General features: G+C 39.7%; 3 protein-coding genes across 4 annotated transcripts in view; 2 read left to right on the top strand and 1 right to left on the bottom strand.

Annotated features, from left to right (window-relative positions):
• Positions 1-3222, top strand: part of CTNNAL1 (catenin alpha like 1) — a 56687-nt gene extending 53465 nt beyond the window's left edge. The window contains exons 16-19 of the mRNA XM_079111978.1: positions 1053-1109; positions 1261-1374; positions 1996-2079; positions 2212-3222. Of these exons, the coding sequence (XP_078968104.1) occupies positions 1053-1109; positions 1261-1374; positions 1996-2079; positions 2212-2277 (321 nt within the window). The 3' untranslated portion in view covers positions 2278-3222. The remainder of the gene's footprint in view (positions 1-1052; positions 1110-1260; positions 1375-1995; positions 2080-2211) is intronic.
• Positions 2914-10188, bottom strand: ABITRAM (actin binding transcription modulator). Its single transcript, XM_079111979.1, has 6 exons — positions 9963-10188; positions 8733-8784; positions 8042-8171; positions 5496-5572; positions 5304-5373; positions 2914-5214 (listed from the first exon to the last, which is right to left on the bottom strand). The coding sequence occupies exons 1-6, from the start codon at positions 10054-10056 to the stop codon at positions 5077-5079; spliced, it is 561 nt and encodes a 186-aa protein (XP_078968105.1). The 5' UTR covers positions 10057-10188; the 3' UTR covers positions 2914-5076.
• A 209-nt stretch (positions 10189-10397) lies between these two features.
• ELP1 (elongator acetyltransferase complex subunit 1) overlaps positions 10398-16833 on the top strand; it is a 58865-nt gene continuing 52429 nt past the window's right edge. The window contains exons 1-4 of one of the 2 annotated variants that reach the window (XM_079111975.1): positions 10398-10548; positions 13721-13925; positions 14869-15021; positions 16621-16702. In XM_079111975.1, coding sequence (XP_078968101.1) covers positions 13776-13925; positions 14869-15021; positions 16621-16702 — 385 coding nt within the window. In that variant the 5' untranslated portion in view covers positions 10398-10548; positions 13721-13775. Of the gene's footprint in view, positions 10549-13720; positions 13926-14868; positions 15022-16620; positions 16703-16833 lie in introns of those variants that run through there. The other variant, XM_079111976.1, reaches the window with a different exon arrangement.

Raw genomic sequence — 16833 nt, 5'->3', positions numbered from 1 at the left:
AGCGCCTTGGGAGTTATCAGCTTCAAGGTGGTTTTAAAACCATGATATTCTACAAGATGGGCAAGGATCTTGACCCCATGGGGGTTACAGTCTGAAAAGGAAGGATAAGATATGCAGAAGAGAGTGTGGTAATGTGGAATGGTGAGGAGCACATGGGGAAGGGAATCATTCAGTTAGGATCTGGATGTAGCTCACGGTTTCCCTTTCAAAGGGCAGGGAAAGATGAAAGGACTCTTAACCTTGAGACCACTTCACCAACAGCGAGGTAGCCAGGCTGTTGAATAAAGGGTAAAAGTTAACTTTGGAATTAGTCTCCTCATTATTTTTTTTTTTTATCCAGTTTATTATCAAGATCTGTTATTTTTATTTATAAATAACTCATATTTGCTCTGTTCTCTCCTTTATTTCTGCTGCCACCTGAAACAGTCTTCATTTCTTCCCATGTTATCTCTCACTTGAAAATGACCCACATATCATTTTAATATGATATCCTGACTATTCCTGTTTTGTTCAATCTTATTTTTCACTGTTCTTTATCCTGTTCTCTTCACTTAATATAAATAAAATGCATGGTGAAGAGGCAATCTGAAAATAACAACAAAACCAACAACCTGAATCCATCCTTTCAAACGGTTGGTGATAGAATGTATACAGGTGACACATTTAATCTTGGTTAGATGCAAGTAGGAACGTTCTAACCTTTTTGACCTCATGTTTCAAGATTCATTACCCTTTTATAATTGGGGATTTTATGAGTTGAGCTCTGGATCCCTCCCAAAACCCAGGTATTCTGTGTGACCTTTCAGAGTAACTGGAAGTTTCCAGGTACAGAGGAGCCTCTCCAGTGATTATTTTGTAACAGGTCTGGAAAAACTTCTGAATCCAGCTAAACTCTTGGTTTTCCTAGGTACACAAAAACTATAGGAGTTCTGTGACATGACTTTAATGTCTAGGTTGTATTTTTCAAACTATATAAAAATATTAATGTATATATTTCTTTCCAATCCGTAAGACATCTATCTAAAATAGTGATTGTTTTCACTTTCTACCAGGTTTTTGCTGCAGAGGGTTTAAAGCTTACTTCAAGCGTACAAGCTTTTTCAAAACAGGTAACGCCTGCCTTCTCCTTGCCTGGTATTGGTGGTGATGTCATGTATACCCACTTCAGGAATATGTTATTAAGATGTAAAGGTATTTAAAAAATCTAAAAAATGAGGTTGTTTTGTTGGTGTTGTTGTAACTTCCTAAATTACATTTCAGCTGAAAGATGATGACAAGCTTATGCTTCTCCTGGAAATAAACAAGCTAATTCCTCTATGCCACCAGCTCCAGGCAGTAACTAAAGCATCTTTGCAGAATAAAGTGTTTCTAAAGGTAAAAGGGGATTACTCAGGGAGACACTTGAGAAACTTGCACACTTCTCTTCAGGCCCTTTTTCTTGAAATAAAGTAGGGTATAGAAGGTGAATTTCCATTTTTCATTCCTTGACTGAAAAAAATCATTTATTATCTGTTGTTACAACTAACCCCAAGGAACAGGCTAATCACTTAAATTAGCTTTTTGGACGTAGATTAATTCCATAGCACGAGCAGCAACCCTAAAGGCGGTCATGGAAGGTACAAATGCCTGAGTCTGGGTTTCCGTAAGATATCTGAGGAAATGTAGGCTTATGTCCACAGAACACAGCACAAGAAATTGTAAAGTAGGGGATTCCCTGACACTACTTAGAGCTGTTTCAAGAAACTCCTAAAAAGCTGGAAGTATGCTTTTTCACCCATTTTTTTTCTGGGGTTCATGAAACAGGCCTGAGACCTGGGCAACAACATTTCCCCCTATATTCTGGGCTTCAAGTCTGATCATGTGTTAATCCGTACCTTTCGTGATCTGTTAGACTTCTACAATGGAAAAATGTTACCACTTTAAAACCAAATAAATGATAAAGGTTTTAGAAGTACCGGTTTTGGAATATGATTTGCATGCTCTCTGTCATTGTAGGTTGATAAGTGTATTACAAAGGCAAGATCCATGATGGCTCTCTTGGTCCACCTTCTCTCCCTTTGCTACAGATTGTTGAAGAAGGTGAGGCAGTTTTCTATCTTAAATTCACTCTAATGGCTTAAAGGAAAATGCAAAAGAAAATAATAGTTACTACTTAATTTTAAAATTTTTGTTTCAGAGTAAAGCAGAAACTAATTGTCTTAACTCTTCCAGCTTCAGATGGAAAATAACAGATGGGTCTCAGTTACAAATAAAGACGCTGTGGATGTTAAAACTTGAGAAGCTCTGGAGCAGATCTCTGGAATATCATGTGGCAAAGCTGACATTTTTAAGAAGCAAATGATCCTTTATATTTTCAGAAGTTCAACAGTTTTATAAAGAAAACAATGAAATCTTGCTTTATTTTCTGATCTTCAGATTGTGATGCTTTCTGACAACTAATAAATACCATGGTAGTAATTAGAATTCTAACTGCAGTGCGATTTTAAAATGGGACATTGCACTAATAATGCTCTTAAAACATTAAACCAAATATCCCCACTGTCTTAATGACAGTTGAATCCAAAGAAGCTATTTTGAATAAGAGCTCAACTTTGGCATATTGACCTTAACTATTTTATTTAAGCTTATCATCTAGAACCCCAATTTCAGGAGAAAATATACAGTAACTTGGGTGAACACAGGGCTTTCCTTTAACCTATGGACTCATCTTCATTCCCTGTCCAGGTGTGACAAGGGCCCCTGGTTGCCCCAGTACAGACCATCCATGCTAGTGGCAGTTGTTTTCTAACAAGTACTTCACAGTGCAAGGGTTATCTATTACACCACGAGTCCCTTCCCTGAGGCAGGTAATTGAAGTCACTCACAAATCCCTGGAGCAACTCCTAAAGGAGAGGGCCTTTTAACTTTTTGCAGTGCTGGGGATCAAAACCAGGGCTTTGTGCATGCAAGGCAAGCTCTCATCACTGAGCTAGGCTTCCAGCCAGAGGTGGCTCTTTTTGGTCTCATTTTAGCATAGCTGGCCAATTTGCCTTACATGCTAGGGGGAATCCTAATAAGCCTTTCTTACTAGCTTAAAAAACAATTTTGAACTACTCTTCTTACTACTAGTTGTAAAAAGGACATTGGAGCCAATGAACTGTTTAAATTCTGAATAATAATATATTTTATATATGTGGCATGGGAATTTCCATCATAAAATAAACATCTTTTTGATTATTTTAATTTTAGGTTTGAAGCTTTTTCTGTTTTTGTGGGATGGGGCTTTGATTGAAGGATCTGGTTTATAGGTTTTTTTCCCCTATGATACTGTTAACTTTGTTTTAGAATGGTGTCAGTTTATATCACAACACTCTGAAATTCATTTTGAAATCAGTCATGTCATCAGATTACAAAAGGCAGTAGATATGAGCTGGTCTGATGATCTTTATCTGGGTCAGCGAATATAATCAACATTCACAAGAGATCCTAAAACAATCATGCTGTCATCAACTAGCTAGTTGGTATTTTGTCAATGAAAAATTTTACTGTAGTCCTCAGGGAAAAAAATGGATGAACTCAGCTCAGTTAGTGACCTTCATAAAATACCTATTTAAATAATCAAAGTTATCAAACATGATTTTTGTTCTGTGAAACCAAAAGTCTTTCAAATTACAATAAAAAATAGCAGAATGATGTAATGTTATTTGTAAAATAGACACAGTAGCTGTATGAAGTCTTCAAGAATCAATGTTTGTGCTGAGGCAGGGATTTCCTGGCTGGTACTTACGTTTTCAGCTCAGCGCCATCATTGTTGCTACCTATGTCACATCCGGGGGGCATATAAAGGGGACACTCATGTAGGCACAAACAAGTTTTTCTTGTAAACTAAAAATAATTTTAAAGTTTTATTTACCAAATGCTCTTTTACACACCTGAGAATATTCTCATGGAAGTGTGAATGGAGATGGGAAAGGGACAGCATGATTTCAACAGCGTCAGAGGACAGAAAACCAAAGGAAGCTACACATCAAGTGATTTTTTTCTTTAAAAACTATTTTATTCAAAAACTGGGAAATGTAAATCTATGTATTTGTTATAGCCCTTAAATAAGATGTGAAGTTCTTTTTTGAAACTCGGTGTAAATTTAGTATGTAATCTTTTTGTTTTTTGTGGCACGTCGGATTGAACCCAGGTCCTCATGCATGTTAGATAAGTATTCCACCACTGAGCAACACCCCCAGCTCAAAGTTAGACCATGTGTTCAGTGGGATTCCCCGCCCCCCTTTTCTTAGTTTAAATGTGAAATTCTGTGTTCTGGTTCAAAGGCATCTATGTGTTTGGATGACTTATCTGTCATTTCTGTGCTAGAAATTAACTGTACCTAAAAAGTGTGAGACCAAGTGACTATAACCTATGTATTGCAAGAACCAGATTAACACTACTACTTCAATTTGCCAGGAAAGCCCCAGCAAAGCCTTTCGTGTGTCTGCCATTTAAGAAGTCAGTGTTAAGAAATCTCATTTGTTGTAGAGGGGAGGCCCATCTCCATGAGGAGCTGAGAAGATACACTTGGCATTCCTGCTTCTTCCCTAGAACCTAAAGGGAGAGAAGTTGAAGCAAAAGGAGTGGGAGGAAACTGGTAGTGTCACACTGAAGAAAGGCTGGTTAGCTTTTCTCAAAATATTAAACTGACAGAAAACTCAGGCAAAAATTATAAAAAAATATGTCACGTATTCCTCCAGGTCATAGGTACCATAGGTAAATTGCTTTTACTTGGCTACTTAAATTTCTGTTTTCCAAATTTTCCTGAAAGAGCTTTGTTGTTTTTAATCAGAAAAACATCCCTTGCTTGTCAGTCAAAGAGGCAACAGAGTCTCTAGGCAGGGCAGATCTGGAAGGTTGAAGACAAAAAGGAGCCATGCCTTGTTATGTAAGACAAAGGTTGGAAGCTCAGTGACATGAAGGATTAGGCTTCCCCAGCTGATGGCTGGGTGCTGAGTGTGCTTCACATACTCTGGGTCTTCTCCTTTAGTGCGCTGGCGTTTTAGGCCAGGGGAAGGGAGGTAGCCTACAGTGCTTTTCACTCCATCTCCATCCTCATGATGTAACTGTTGTGGCATTAATGCGTTTCTTCACAACCTCTTCATATTGTTTTTGTGTCAGTAACCCTTCTGTTACACTTTTGCTTTCTTCAAATTTGGGTAACACAACTGCAATGTAGCCTTCAGTAGATGGCTAGAAAAGTAACAGAATATTTAATACTATCAAATGATAAAAAGGGCTGAAGAAAGGTACACGAATGGGATATTTTTCTCCTTTTTTACCTTTTCTTGAAGAATAGATGGCTTGTGGAGAATGTTTTCATTCACTTCCATCAACCGTCCTCTAACACAGCTATTTAAAAAAGAATTATTTTTAAGAAACAACAAATGTTTACAGTTACTCTTCCTGTAGTAAATGAACATATTTGAACCTAAGACACTTTTCTCCTAAATTGTGGTTAAAAAGTTACTCACCTAGATATGGTATATTCCTCTCCATCTGAGCAGTAAATCTTACACAGAGGTGCAAGTTCTGTTAGAAACTGTGCCCCCTGGGAAATGAGAAGGGAGCGGTCATTAATTGATGTACATTCCACTTTTCTTTGAGAGGCAACCTTCAGTGTTAAAATAGAATCTACACCTGAAACTGGTGTTTTAAGTAAAAATTATTTAAATACATGGAAACCATTCATGTATTCAAACATTTACATACCAAATGCCTACTATGTGCTAGGTACCAATTTTATACTCTACCAAAAACAGTTGACTAAGATATATGTGATAATAGGTAACATAGTTACAAACTTGTTATGGTTTAGGTATTAGATGTCCCTCAAAAGCTCGTATATGACACAATGCAAGAAAGTTGAGAAACGATTGGGTTGTGACAGCCTTAACCTAATCAGTTCATTAATCTGCTGATAGGGATTAACTTGGTAACTGTAGGCAAGTAGGGTGTGGTTGGAGGAGGGGTCACTGGGGTTGTGCCTTTGGAGTATATATTTTTTCTCTGGTGAGGGGCTCTCTCTGCTTCCTATTGGCCATGTCCTGAGCTGTTGTCCTCTATACTCTTCTGCCATGGAGTTCTGCCCCACCTTGGGTCCAGAGCAATAAAATCAGTCATCTATGAACTGAGACACTGAAATCATGAGCCCCAAATAAACTTTTCCTCCTCTAAAAATTATTCTTGTCAGGTATTTTGGTCACAGCAGTGAAAAAGCTGACTAAAACAAGACTAATAATGTATTTTCTCAACTATAAATGAGAAAGTTATAAATAGCATGTGTAAAGATTTCAAAATGTGGGAAAATATACCACAGGTAACAATATAAAATTCAACCTGACACAGTATGAGCCACATTGTTCAAAGTTAGTTTCATTGGGATTCCTAGCTTTTACATTAGATCTTAATAGACAGAGAAATCTCTTTATTAGGGTTAATCACTAAGGCTTTCTGAAGGAGGAATTTTTCTAATTTATAAGGAGGACTGCAAGTTCAAGGTCAGTTTGGGCAACCTACCTAGACTGTCTCAAAATAAAAAGGGCTCAGGATTTAGCTCAGCAGTAGAGAATCCCTGGGTTTTATCTCTAGTACTGCAAAAAGTTAATAACAAAATTTAAGAATATGCCATTTGAGAAAAATGTGGGAAAAAGTTTTAAGTAGCCAAATAAAAATGATTTGCCTATTATCCTGTAACTCCTAAATCAATACAACATTTTGATACACATATCTGTTTGAATGTGATGTCAAGATTATTGTTCCATGTACTCCATTGGATGGAGGAATCTGAGGAGGTTCTGACAAATATTTACAAGGAGGCTCACAGGAACCAATACAGGCATGACTTATGTGCTACCCTATTCTTTTCCAGAACTTTTCCTATAGCAAACATAGGCATTTACGATGCTATTCTTTGTGACTTTTTAATTTACCCCTCAAAACATTATGGGATGGGATTCATATATTACTACTACATTGGTTTCACCCTTGTGTGTGTGGGAACTTCATTTCAAAATACAGGTATCAATGTGACTCCCCACTTTAAGGGAGAAGGAAGGAGAACTTGTCCCAGAAGGCTTGTCTACAACTGAGTTTGTACCAAAAGAATAAATGATTAGCAGTTGAGATACAATTGAAACCTATCTGTAGTGGGTTCAATATGCAGGTCCCTCTCTGTTCTTGGTTAATAACAGCAGTCTTACTATTTCGGACACTGGCTTATTACAATTATTACAAGAGATCCATAAGCATTAACAATTATATGTATTATAATTTGTAGAATTTTTTCATTTAGGAAAGGTGCATGCTTTTTAAAGTCCATTTGTTTCCGTTGAGAAGTCAGGAATTCTAAGGCATGTTGTTACACTGTCCTGCAACAGCAAGCATAATTTGCAGAAACTTTCCCAACCCAGTGGGTTTATCAGGATGATTGAATATGTAACTAAACTGTACTCGGCATGATATCCTCTTTTATTAGCAAGTCCATCTTGCCTACAGTTGTAGAGAGTAGAGGGAACATTTTATCTGAGCACTGGGTGGAGGTGGAGGTGAAGGATGTGGTAAATATGTACTGACTGGCAATGTTTTAGTATGGAAAAATGGTAAGGAACTAATACCATATTATTTTCTCTGATTTTTTTTTCTACTATTTCAGGATATTTTTTCTTTTAGTTTACATGTGAAATCACAGTAAAGAATAATCACCTAAATTTTACAGAACTTGAGATAGCGGTTTAATAAATCTGCAAGAGACAAAATATATTGTTATATTGGTATTAGAGTCAGGACAAGAGCAGTGGTGATATAGAACCTGATATGATAGATACCACAGCTCCAGAAATACCCACTTTTTCGTTGAGAGAAATTTCTTTATGGTTAGAATATACTTAAAATTAGCACCCTGAACTGCCAGAAAAGAATGCTGAGCACACATAACTGGATCCTAAGGCTGACTATGTCTATCATATCATGAATGTAAAGGATTTTAGTTGATAATAATCAGAAAATTATAGGAACATACCCGCTTAAATTTCCCAGAGACCTTGTTCTGAAGTCTGCTACAGTTGGTACTGATCTGATAGGAAATGCTTTTAATTGTTTTTCCACTTTGAAGAACTGGGTGTGATTCTGCCAATGTGATGACACATATTCTATAAGGAGAAAAGAACTGATCCTGTGTTAATTTTTGGTATAATTATTCTTCCTGTAATGGTGTTCCCACCCGCACTAGAGTATCTGAACTGACATTTGTTTAGTCAAACTACCATCCCCCTTCTTTTTCTTTTGGCTATTATTAGACCCTAATATTATAGTATGAGAAATATAATAATAGATGAGAGAGTGTTTCTGAATTTCCTTTCTAGGAAAGTGAACAATAGAAGAGGGATTTAGGTAGCACTGGAGTAGAAGAGAGGGAAGTAAGGCCCGCCTGTGTATACAGGATACCACATAGTTACAGTCTACTGTAACAGTCTCCATGGGCTCTGGCAGCAGCTACTTTAGGTAGCAGATAACTGAGGGTGTATCCTATTTGGATGTTCGGTTAATCAAGATTATTTGGTCAATTTCTGCCAACCACAATCCTATAACACCATTTCAACACAGCAAAAGGTAATTTGGTAATGTTCATTTAATAAGCTATTGCTTAATCTAAGACCATACCAGGAAAAAAGAAAATGGCTTTGATAATTTACAATTTCTGATTGACTTACCGGTTAGAGTGCTGTAGTATACAGTGATCCTCACAGGGTTTTCCTTTGACATCTAGAAGAATAAATTAGCTTGTTGGTTGATAAATCAATATTTACTACCATTATGTGATACTTTTTTTTGTTTCACTGAGATAATTGTGAAGATCAGACTCATGCTGATCACTGGTATCCTTTAATCAATTAAAAATATACATAAAGTTTTCATATGAAGTATTTAAATGGATCAGACCCACACAGAATCATTTATTTAATGTTAAAGTGAAGAACAATTTTCTCTGGCTTTTGTCCTCACTTTATAAAATGATTATACCCACTATTTCCGTTAGAGAAATATAATAGTGTCCCATTCCTTATCTGACACTGGCTTTTTTGGGGGGGGAAGTTTCTAAAACTATCTTGATGAAAGGAGAGAAAGTCTCACATTCGAGGAAACCCCTCAGTACTGTGTGAACCAGGATGGCTGTTTACCCTAAGTTTGACCAACAGAAAAACATGGTATATAAGATTTTAAAAATGAGTACACCCATTATTCCTGACTGAAAGGGAGAAAGTAAGAATTAGGTTAGAGTCCCCAGTGATGCTCCTGCCACTGGTATTTACAGGTTACACAAAACACTACAATAGGAATGCCTGCTTCTGCATGGCAACGTGGACAACACCAGCGGCGAGAGATGCAGACTGCACGTTTCCATCCCTTCTCCCTCTACCTGCTTTCCCTTCTCCCTCTACCTGCTTCCATCTGCTAATTTTAAGGATCTGGCTACTTTCTATAGGATCCTGCCCCGTAAGTCCCCCATGTACTCAAAGGCCTTAACAATCCAGTCCCATCCTTCTAAGTAATTTTTTTAGTTGTAAATGGACACATACCTTTACTTATTTTTATGAGGTGCTGAGAATCGAACCCAGTGCCTCACACATACTGGGCGAGCGCTCCTACCACTGAGCTACACCGCCAGCCCCATCCTATCCTGAGTACCTGTTTAGCCCACGCGTTTTCCCGCAAGCGAGGCACTGGAGCTCGCGGTGCGCTAGCCAAACCTAGAATGCGCCCGGCTTTATTTCAGGTTTCCAAGTCTTCGCAAACGTCACTGCCGCGGCCTGGAGAGGAGCACTAAGGCCGGCTCCTGACGCCGGGAGGAAGGGCCGGGACAGCGCGCCTGATCCGCCGCAGTTCTCCCCGCAGCATCGGGCCGACGAGGCCAAGCAGAGATCGCCCTCTTCCGCACTTACCCGCTTTGTACCAGCGAGTGAAGTAACGATCCACGAGCGACGGCACTGCGGGTTCCGCGGGAGCTGGCTCCGCAGCCTTGAGCTCGGTAGCCATGGCGACCTCCTGCGCCGCGGCCCCCGCCCTCCGGGACCGGAGCGCTTCCTCCCTGCAGGTCACAGCCGGGGAAGTCCTTCCGGTGCGCGACCCGCGTGGGGGGCACGTGCGCTGCTCCTCAGCACACGGGCTCCGCCCACCGCCGCCAATTACCGTGCGTGGACTCCGGTGTCAAGTTGGGGGTGAGATAAAATAGGGGGTCCAGGAGAACCGAAGCCAGCGCACGCCCTCTACACTACCTCGCCGGGGCTACAGGGAAGGCAGTGCTATAGACCGGAACCCGCCCGCACCCTGGCCACGCCCCTGGCGCTGCCTGACGTCACGCCCGCGCCGCTTCTCTCTGGAGCCCCGGTCGCGCGGTGTTTGCTGCTCAGCCGCGCTGTAGCGTCAACACCTGCGGTGGGGTGACTCTACTTTGAGAGGGTCTTTGCGCGCCGGGAGCTCGGGCAGAGGCGCGTGCACACTGTGTGCAGGCCTCAGAGCGCCGCGCAGGTGAGCGTTCGTGCGCCGTATGCGGAGCTGCGGCTCGGGACTGGGCCCTGGCTGCCCTGGCGCGTCGTTGTGCAGTACACGTTAAGGCTCCTCTGCCCGCTGCAGACTGGGAGTCGATTGCGGCGTGGTCTGCCTCTTCCCTCGAGCCTTGGATTGTCTTTGCAGACTTTTCCTCTGCGGCCATCTGGGGCGTTTCGGGGTGCCGCATCCTTGGCAGGACTTACTGTTGTCCAGCTGCGCTTAACCCAGTCTCCGGTTTCCTTGCAGGGAATGCATAATACTACCGAAAGTGAATCGATTAATCCACGGTGGAAGGCAGTGGTTCCTAGAGGTTCGGGAGCTGTGCTACGGGTCTCTGCTCGCGTCTGCAATGTGTGTGCATGTGTGTGTCTAAGTGTAAATAGTGTCTCCTGTGCTTTTCCATCCAGTGTGGTATATTATGTGGCTTACTCCTCATGGCAATGACTGTGTAATCTTTATCTTCAGATCTAACACTTAGCAAGTTTTGATGTCACAAACCGGATCGTAGCGTAAGGTATTTTAGCATGGGGACAGAGAGCGAAAACGCTTAAGTCCGAAAATAGGATGAATTGTTTTGTGGAAGAATGGCAAACCCTTCGTTTATCAGATTGCATTTGTAAGCTTGTGATAACAGCATGAGGTTAACAATGTGTGTTTAATGCAGTTGAGACAAGTTCAGTCAGGGCTAGGCATTTAGTCTTTTAATCTTCATCATTAGTGATCTGCTTAGTACTTGTAGTAATGGATACAGTGATTAGCCCAGAGATTGGTAGATGAAGGGCAAAGGAAGAAAATGAAGGGGCTCTCAGAAAATTAGGAGAGGATCCAGGGTTGACCAGTGCTGTGGAGGGATCTTTAGCAGATTGAAGGACTGAGAAAAGTTGACTCTGTGGCAGCAGGGGAGTTGGAGGTTGCAGATGTCAGAGTCTAACAGGCCAAAGTCCTGGGTCATTTGGTGGTATTCCTTTCCTAGCCTCAAAAGAACTGGGGGTATGACTTCCTCTGAAAAGTAGAGGAGTAAGGATGGTGGGTGTGAACAGTCAGAAAGTTTGTTTTCACACTGAAGGAATGAGGGTGGGAGGGGATTAATGAGCTTGGCTCTCTCACTGATTTTGAAAACTTGGTGACCTCAGAACCCAAGTTGTTTGCTGTGTTTATCAGGGTCCATTCAGAAAAGCAGAAACCACATAGTATTTCAGGAGAATTAAATGTGAAGAATTAGTTAAATGCTTGTTGGAGGGACCAAAAATGAAAGGAGCAGTGAAGTTACATAAAAGTTTAGCTAAAGGAAGCTGCTACTTGGGGGGAGGGGGGCGGTCAAAACAAGGGATGATGCTGGGGACATCAGGACCTAAACCTTGGAACAGAGGCACTGCAAAGCCTCAGACTTTAGGTGTTGAACTCAGGAACTCAGAGCAGATGCCCACTGGGCCAGATTTCAGAGGGCTGGGGATGGGTGGAGCCTGCCTGAGGGATGCTCCTGTCTCTGGGGCTGCAGTTGATGGGGCTGATCCTGGGAGTGCTATAGATAGGGGAAGAAGGCCCCTGCAAGGGTGAGGGCCCCATTGGTGGGGTGGAAGTGATAGGAACCAAAAGATAATAGGAAAATATTAGTCATTTTCATTTGCTTTATCTTCCCATTTTTTTATCCACAGGTTAATGGTGAATAGAATTCAGAGTCAAAGGGAGACTTGTAGAGACATGAGAATCTGATTATGCAATAGTAAGAACATATACTATGGTTTGAATGTGCCCCCTGCTCCATTCATGTGTTAGAAACTTAATCCCCAGGGCATCGATGTTGTCGTACCTTTAAGAGGTGACACCATGAGTATCAGATAAAACAGTGTGAAAATCCACTAGGACACTGCACAGTGACCCTCTGTTGCTTGTCCTTATCTTACACTGTCCCTTGCTTACTCCCCTTGCCTTGCATTCTCTTCTCACATCTGCTTTTCAGTTATGTCAGTCAGTGGTTATCTTTAAAGATGAAAGACATGTGATTTTTATGATTTGAAAACCCCAAGCCCTGTGTATTTATGTTTAAATGAAAAATCTGCATGGTATAATTTGGTTCAAATAATTTTCAGAAGTTCTTGAATTTAATGTCACCCAAACTTAATAAAGCCATTGTTTGCTTTGGTTCTGTTTCTCATTCTCATCATATATGATCTTGCTTTCTCTTAACCCTCTTTGTATTTTGTATCATTCCTATTACACTGGTTATCTGCCTACTACCATAAGGATTGATTCATCTTTATTCCTTCAGTGTCATATGCATGAGATGCCAAGATTAAGGTAATAGGCCATTGTGACCTGTCAGTGTAATTGCTGTTCCTAATGTGTTACAGACTTTAGTCATAAACTTTAAAGGGATTGCAATATAAATACCCAGCACATTAATATTTTTTTCCCCTCCTTAGATAATGTTGAGTGTTAAAGCAAGTCTGATTTTGCCAGACCAAAGTGGATGTCCTATTTAGCATGCTTTTCTCATGCATTGGTAAAAACTTGGCCAGGAAAATGAAGTTTCTTGAAGTAGTTCCTTCAGGCATCAAACTTTTCAAGATGCTCGTCATCATTTTGAAGCTGACTTATCATTTCGCAGTATTTTCTTTCCTACTTGACAGTAGTAAATGCTTTTATTTAAATTTTTATTTTATGTGTATATAAAGCACTTCATTAGTAAATGTCCCTGGTGAATATTATAGTTGTTTTATTCCAGATTGTCAATTGCCAGTAAACATACATAGATATTTATATAGTTCTAATCAATGGGGTATTTTTTTCCTTATGTCTTCATACATCTGTCAGGTTATAAATATATATGCAAAAATAAAACATTTTTCCATTCATTTTGTATTTGCACTTTCCTGAGGAATAACTGATGTTAAATATTTTTTAAAGAAAAAACTCTGAAGTTGAGACTCTTGCCTTTCCTACAGAGTGAGAGCATAAGATAGGTTTCAGAACCCCTATGTATCAGAGCTCCACAATCAGTTTGCTGCCACACGTCTTCATGGGGGTATATGTTCAGATAAGTAGGTTTTCTCCCTTGCTTGTTCTGTCTACTGTTTCTTTATCCCTGGAGTCATTATACTTTATGTGAGCATGGTCATTTGCCACTTTAAGCTGTTCCTTTCTCTTTTAGGGATTAATGCTTCATCAAGGGAAGTTTTGTATCTTCTCTTGAGCATTGCTCCATCATGCGAAACCTAAAGTTGCTTCACACTCTGGAGTTCAGGGATATTCAAGCACCAGGGAAACCTCAGTGCTTCTCTCTCCGAACTGAGCAGGGAACAGTGCTCATTGGCTCAGAATGTGGACTGATAGAAGTAGATCCTGTCACAAGAGAGGTAAGTTATTGATAGAAAATGCTAGCATTTGGCATGTTCTTTGATTTGTTTTCTTTTAACTTCCTTCCCCCAGATAGTTTTCCTTTATATCTTAATGAATTTACATATTCCTAAATAAATTTGTTTTAGATAGATGGTGTATTAGATGTAGATTAGATAGTAACCTATGCTATTACTTTAAGCTTAACGGGCAAAGCTCTGACTTTGTATTTTATATGGGCTGCCTCCTTTTTACCCTTTCTACAGCATAAGAACTATTATAACAGTGGTTTTCACCTAGGAATGCACATTAAAATTGAAACTCTTCAATTTTATTTATTATTCTGTGGTGCTGGGGTTGAACCCTGGGCCTCTGCATGCTAAACACTCATTCTGCCACTGAGCTATACTCCCAGGCCCTATCCGTGGTACTTTTTGAAAATATGTTTGGGTCTCTAACTCAAACCAGCTAAATCCCAATTTTCAGTGCTGGATTTTACTGTATAACTTTCTGAAGGTTGTATGGGTTGGTTTTGATATATTTCCTTGTTATATTTTGCTACTTACATGTTTTGGGAGATCCCATTGTATTGCTTAACCTTAGAAAACCAGAGTGATGGAGCTAGGGATGAAGCTCGATTCATGCATAAGGTCTTCAGTTTGATCCCTAATACCACAAAAGGAAAGCAACAGTATTTGGTTTCATGTTTTATTAGATATTTTAAAAGAGATCATACTTCTTGTTTCTGTTTGTGTTTGGCAAAAAGGCCATATTACCTGTTTTTCTTGTTAAAGATGATATAGTATTTCTCAAATGAAAGTTTGGGTTTTAATCTAGAAACAAGGTTTTTAAAGCTTTTATCTTATGAAAGAAGCATTAGAAAATATTTTATTTCTCTCAAAGTTATGATTGTTCTCCAGAGTAGACTGGGTTAATTTGCTTATGTGTTTGCTTTGGTAAAAGGTGAAAAATGAAATTCCTTTGGTGCCAGAAGGCTTTCTTCCAGAAGATGGAAGTGGCTGCATTGTTGGTATTCAGGACTTGCTGGATCAGGAATCTGTGTGTGTGGCCACAGCCTCTGGAGACGTCATACTCTGCAATCTCAGCACACACCAGGTGAGAAGGGTCCATTGAGGAGGAGTCACAGACATCCTCAACTGAGTCACTTGTGTTCGGGTTTTCAGTCCATAGTGATAATATTTAAGCCTTTGCAAATTAGAATCTTCACGTTGTGTATTTCTTTATACAGGACAAGGCTTTAGCTATGTTTCAGGATTTTTCAAAAATTCAGTTTTTGTGCACTGCATCTGTCAATCAAAACAATTAGGACATTCTGAATTAGAGCTTAAATACAATAAAAGCTGACCATTCTTGTATGGTGTAGGCTACCCCTGATCAGAATTTCATCCTGAGTTGTAATTTTTATTTCCCAGTTTGGAAATTCTGAAATGTTTGTGTGGCTTATGTTTTCTGTTATAAATGCTGATGGATTAACTGTAGGGTTCCTGAACTACAAGCGCTTTCGTGATATACTATCATTGCAGGCATATTTTAAGACTACCAGTGGAGATAGATTTCAACAGTTGCTTCTTCCTTTACCATAAAGTCAAATTTCTGAATTTCCATTCTAACATTTTAACTACAAGACTTCTAATTACAATCGCCTCATTTTTTTAAATCTTCTTTGATTACCTCATTAGTTGTCGTCTCTTTACTATTGAGATGAGTCATAGTTTTGCTGATACTAGGGTGATACCAGCCCACATGTATTGTTAAATACTTACAATGTGCCAGGCAATTTTTTCAAGTGCTTTTCATGCAAAATTTTATTTGTTCTTTACTCTAGCCTTATGAGGTAGATTGTCGTTTCCTAGTCTTAGGAAGAAGAAATTGAGGCACAGAGAACTTGGTAACAAGGCTAAGATCAAACAATAATCAGACTGGAATTTGAACCCTTTCAGTCTAAATATGGCACCTTCATTTTTATCCATTCTATTTAAAACATTATTATTAAACTTTACTTTTAGTTCATGGTGAGAAATATCAAAAGCTATCACATAAAATTTAATATTTCTCTTATTTAAAAGGTAGATGTTAATGTTCAAAATTTTCTGTATGATTTTTTTCCTGATTACTGGGCTCCTTTACCCCCATTTAATGGGGCCTTACTTGCCCCTTAGTGACTTTTCGATTGTCTGTAAGATGGATGTGTGTTCCTTAATGCCTTATAGGATCTTTTACTCCCTGTTTCCCACCCTTCCTTTCACCTTCATGCCCTCCTCATTCCTGTGTATGTGTGGACTTTAGTCTGTTGGCACAGCTGATTTTTTTATTGCTCTTTATGCTTTTGTGTCTCCTCCTGATCTTTCTCTTCTCCCGGTTCTGTTGTCACTCTGAGCTTCACCGAAAAACTTTGCTGGACTCTCCTGAGCTGCTTGTCATTCCTCCTGAGACCCACTTTACTTCCCGAAGACCCTTGTCCTGCCGTAGAGTCATGGTGTTTTCTCCCTCCTGAGACAGCTCTGGGGAACAGGGGTGTCCATTCCAACCCCTGTGCCTAATATCACATCTGGTTTCTTGATTCGTTACTGAAGACATGTTTGTTGGATAAATTCACCTTCGTATGCTTCTTTTCTGTGTTTTGATTGAGGCCATAGTAAACCTTCACAGGGCACTAGTGTTCTAATTTCCCTTTTCAATTTTTCTCCTTCACAGCTGGAATGTGTTGGGAGTGTGGCCAGTGGCATCTCTATCATGAGCTGGAGTCCTGACCAAGAGCTGGTGCTTCTTGCCACAGGTGAGCTGGTCCCTGGTGTCCAACTGAAGCATGATGCCTATATTATAATGTGGAGTGAATGTTTTCTGACTTAAGTTTTAATCTCTATATAGTTATAAAAAGGTGTTTAATGAAACTTTTTTGGTATTTGA

The sequence above is a fragment of the Sciurus vulgaris genome (assembly GCF_902686455.1).
Source record: "Sciurus vulgaris genome assembly, chromosome: 15".
Taxonomy (NCBI): Eukaryota; Metazoa; Chordata; class Mammalia; order Rodentia; family Sciuridae; genus Sciurus; species Sciurus vulgaris.
This window is presented reverse-complemented; position numbering and strand designations above follow the sequence as displayed.

What these genes read in the sequence shown, in the direction of transcription:
- ABITRAM (XM_079111979.1), bottom strand. Translation starts at nt 10,056, where the DNA reads ATGGCTACCGAGCTCAAGGCTGCGGAGCCAGCTCCCGCGGAACCCGCA. An exon ending in CACTCGCTGGTACAAAGCGG is followed by an intron (nt 8,785 to 9,962) that starts GTAAGTGCGGAA and finishes TTATTCTTCTAG; the next exon opens with ATGTCAAAGGAAAACCCTGT. An exon ending in GAGGAATATACCATATCTAG is followed by an intron (nt 5,374 to 5,495) that starts GTGAGTAACTTT and finishes TTTTTTAAATAG; the next exon opens with CTGTGTTAGAGGACGGTTGA.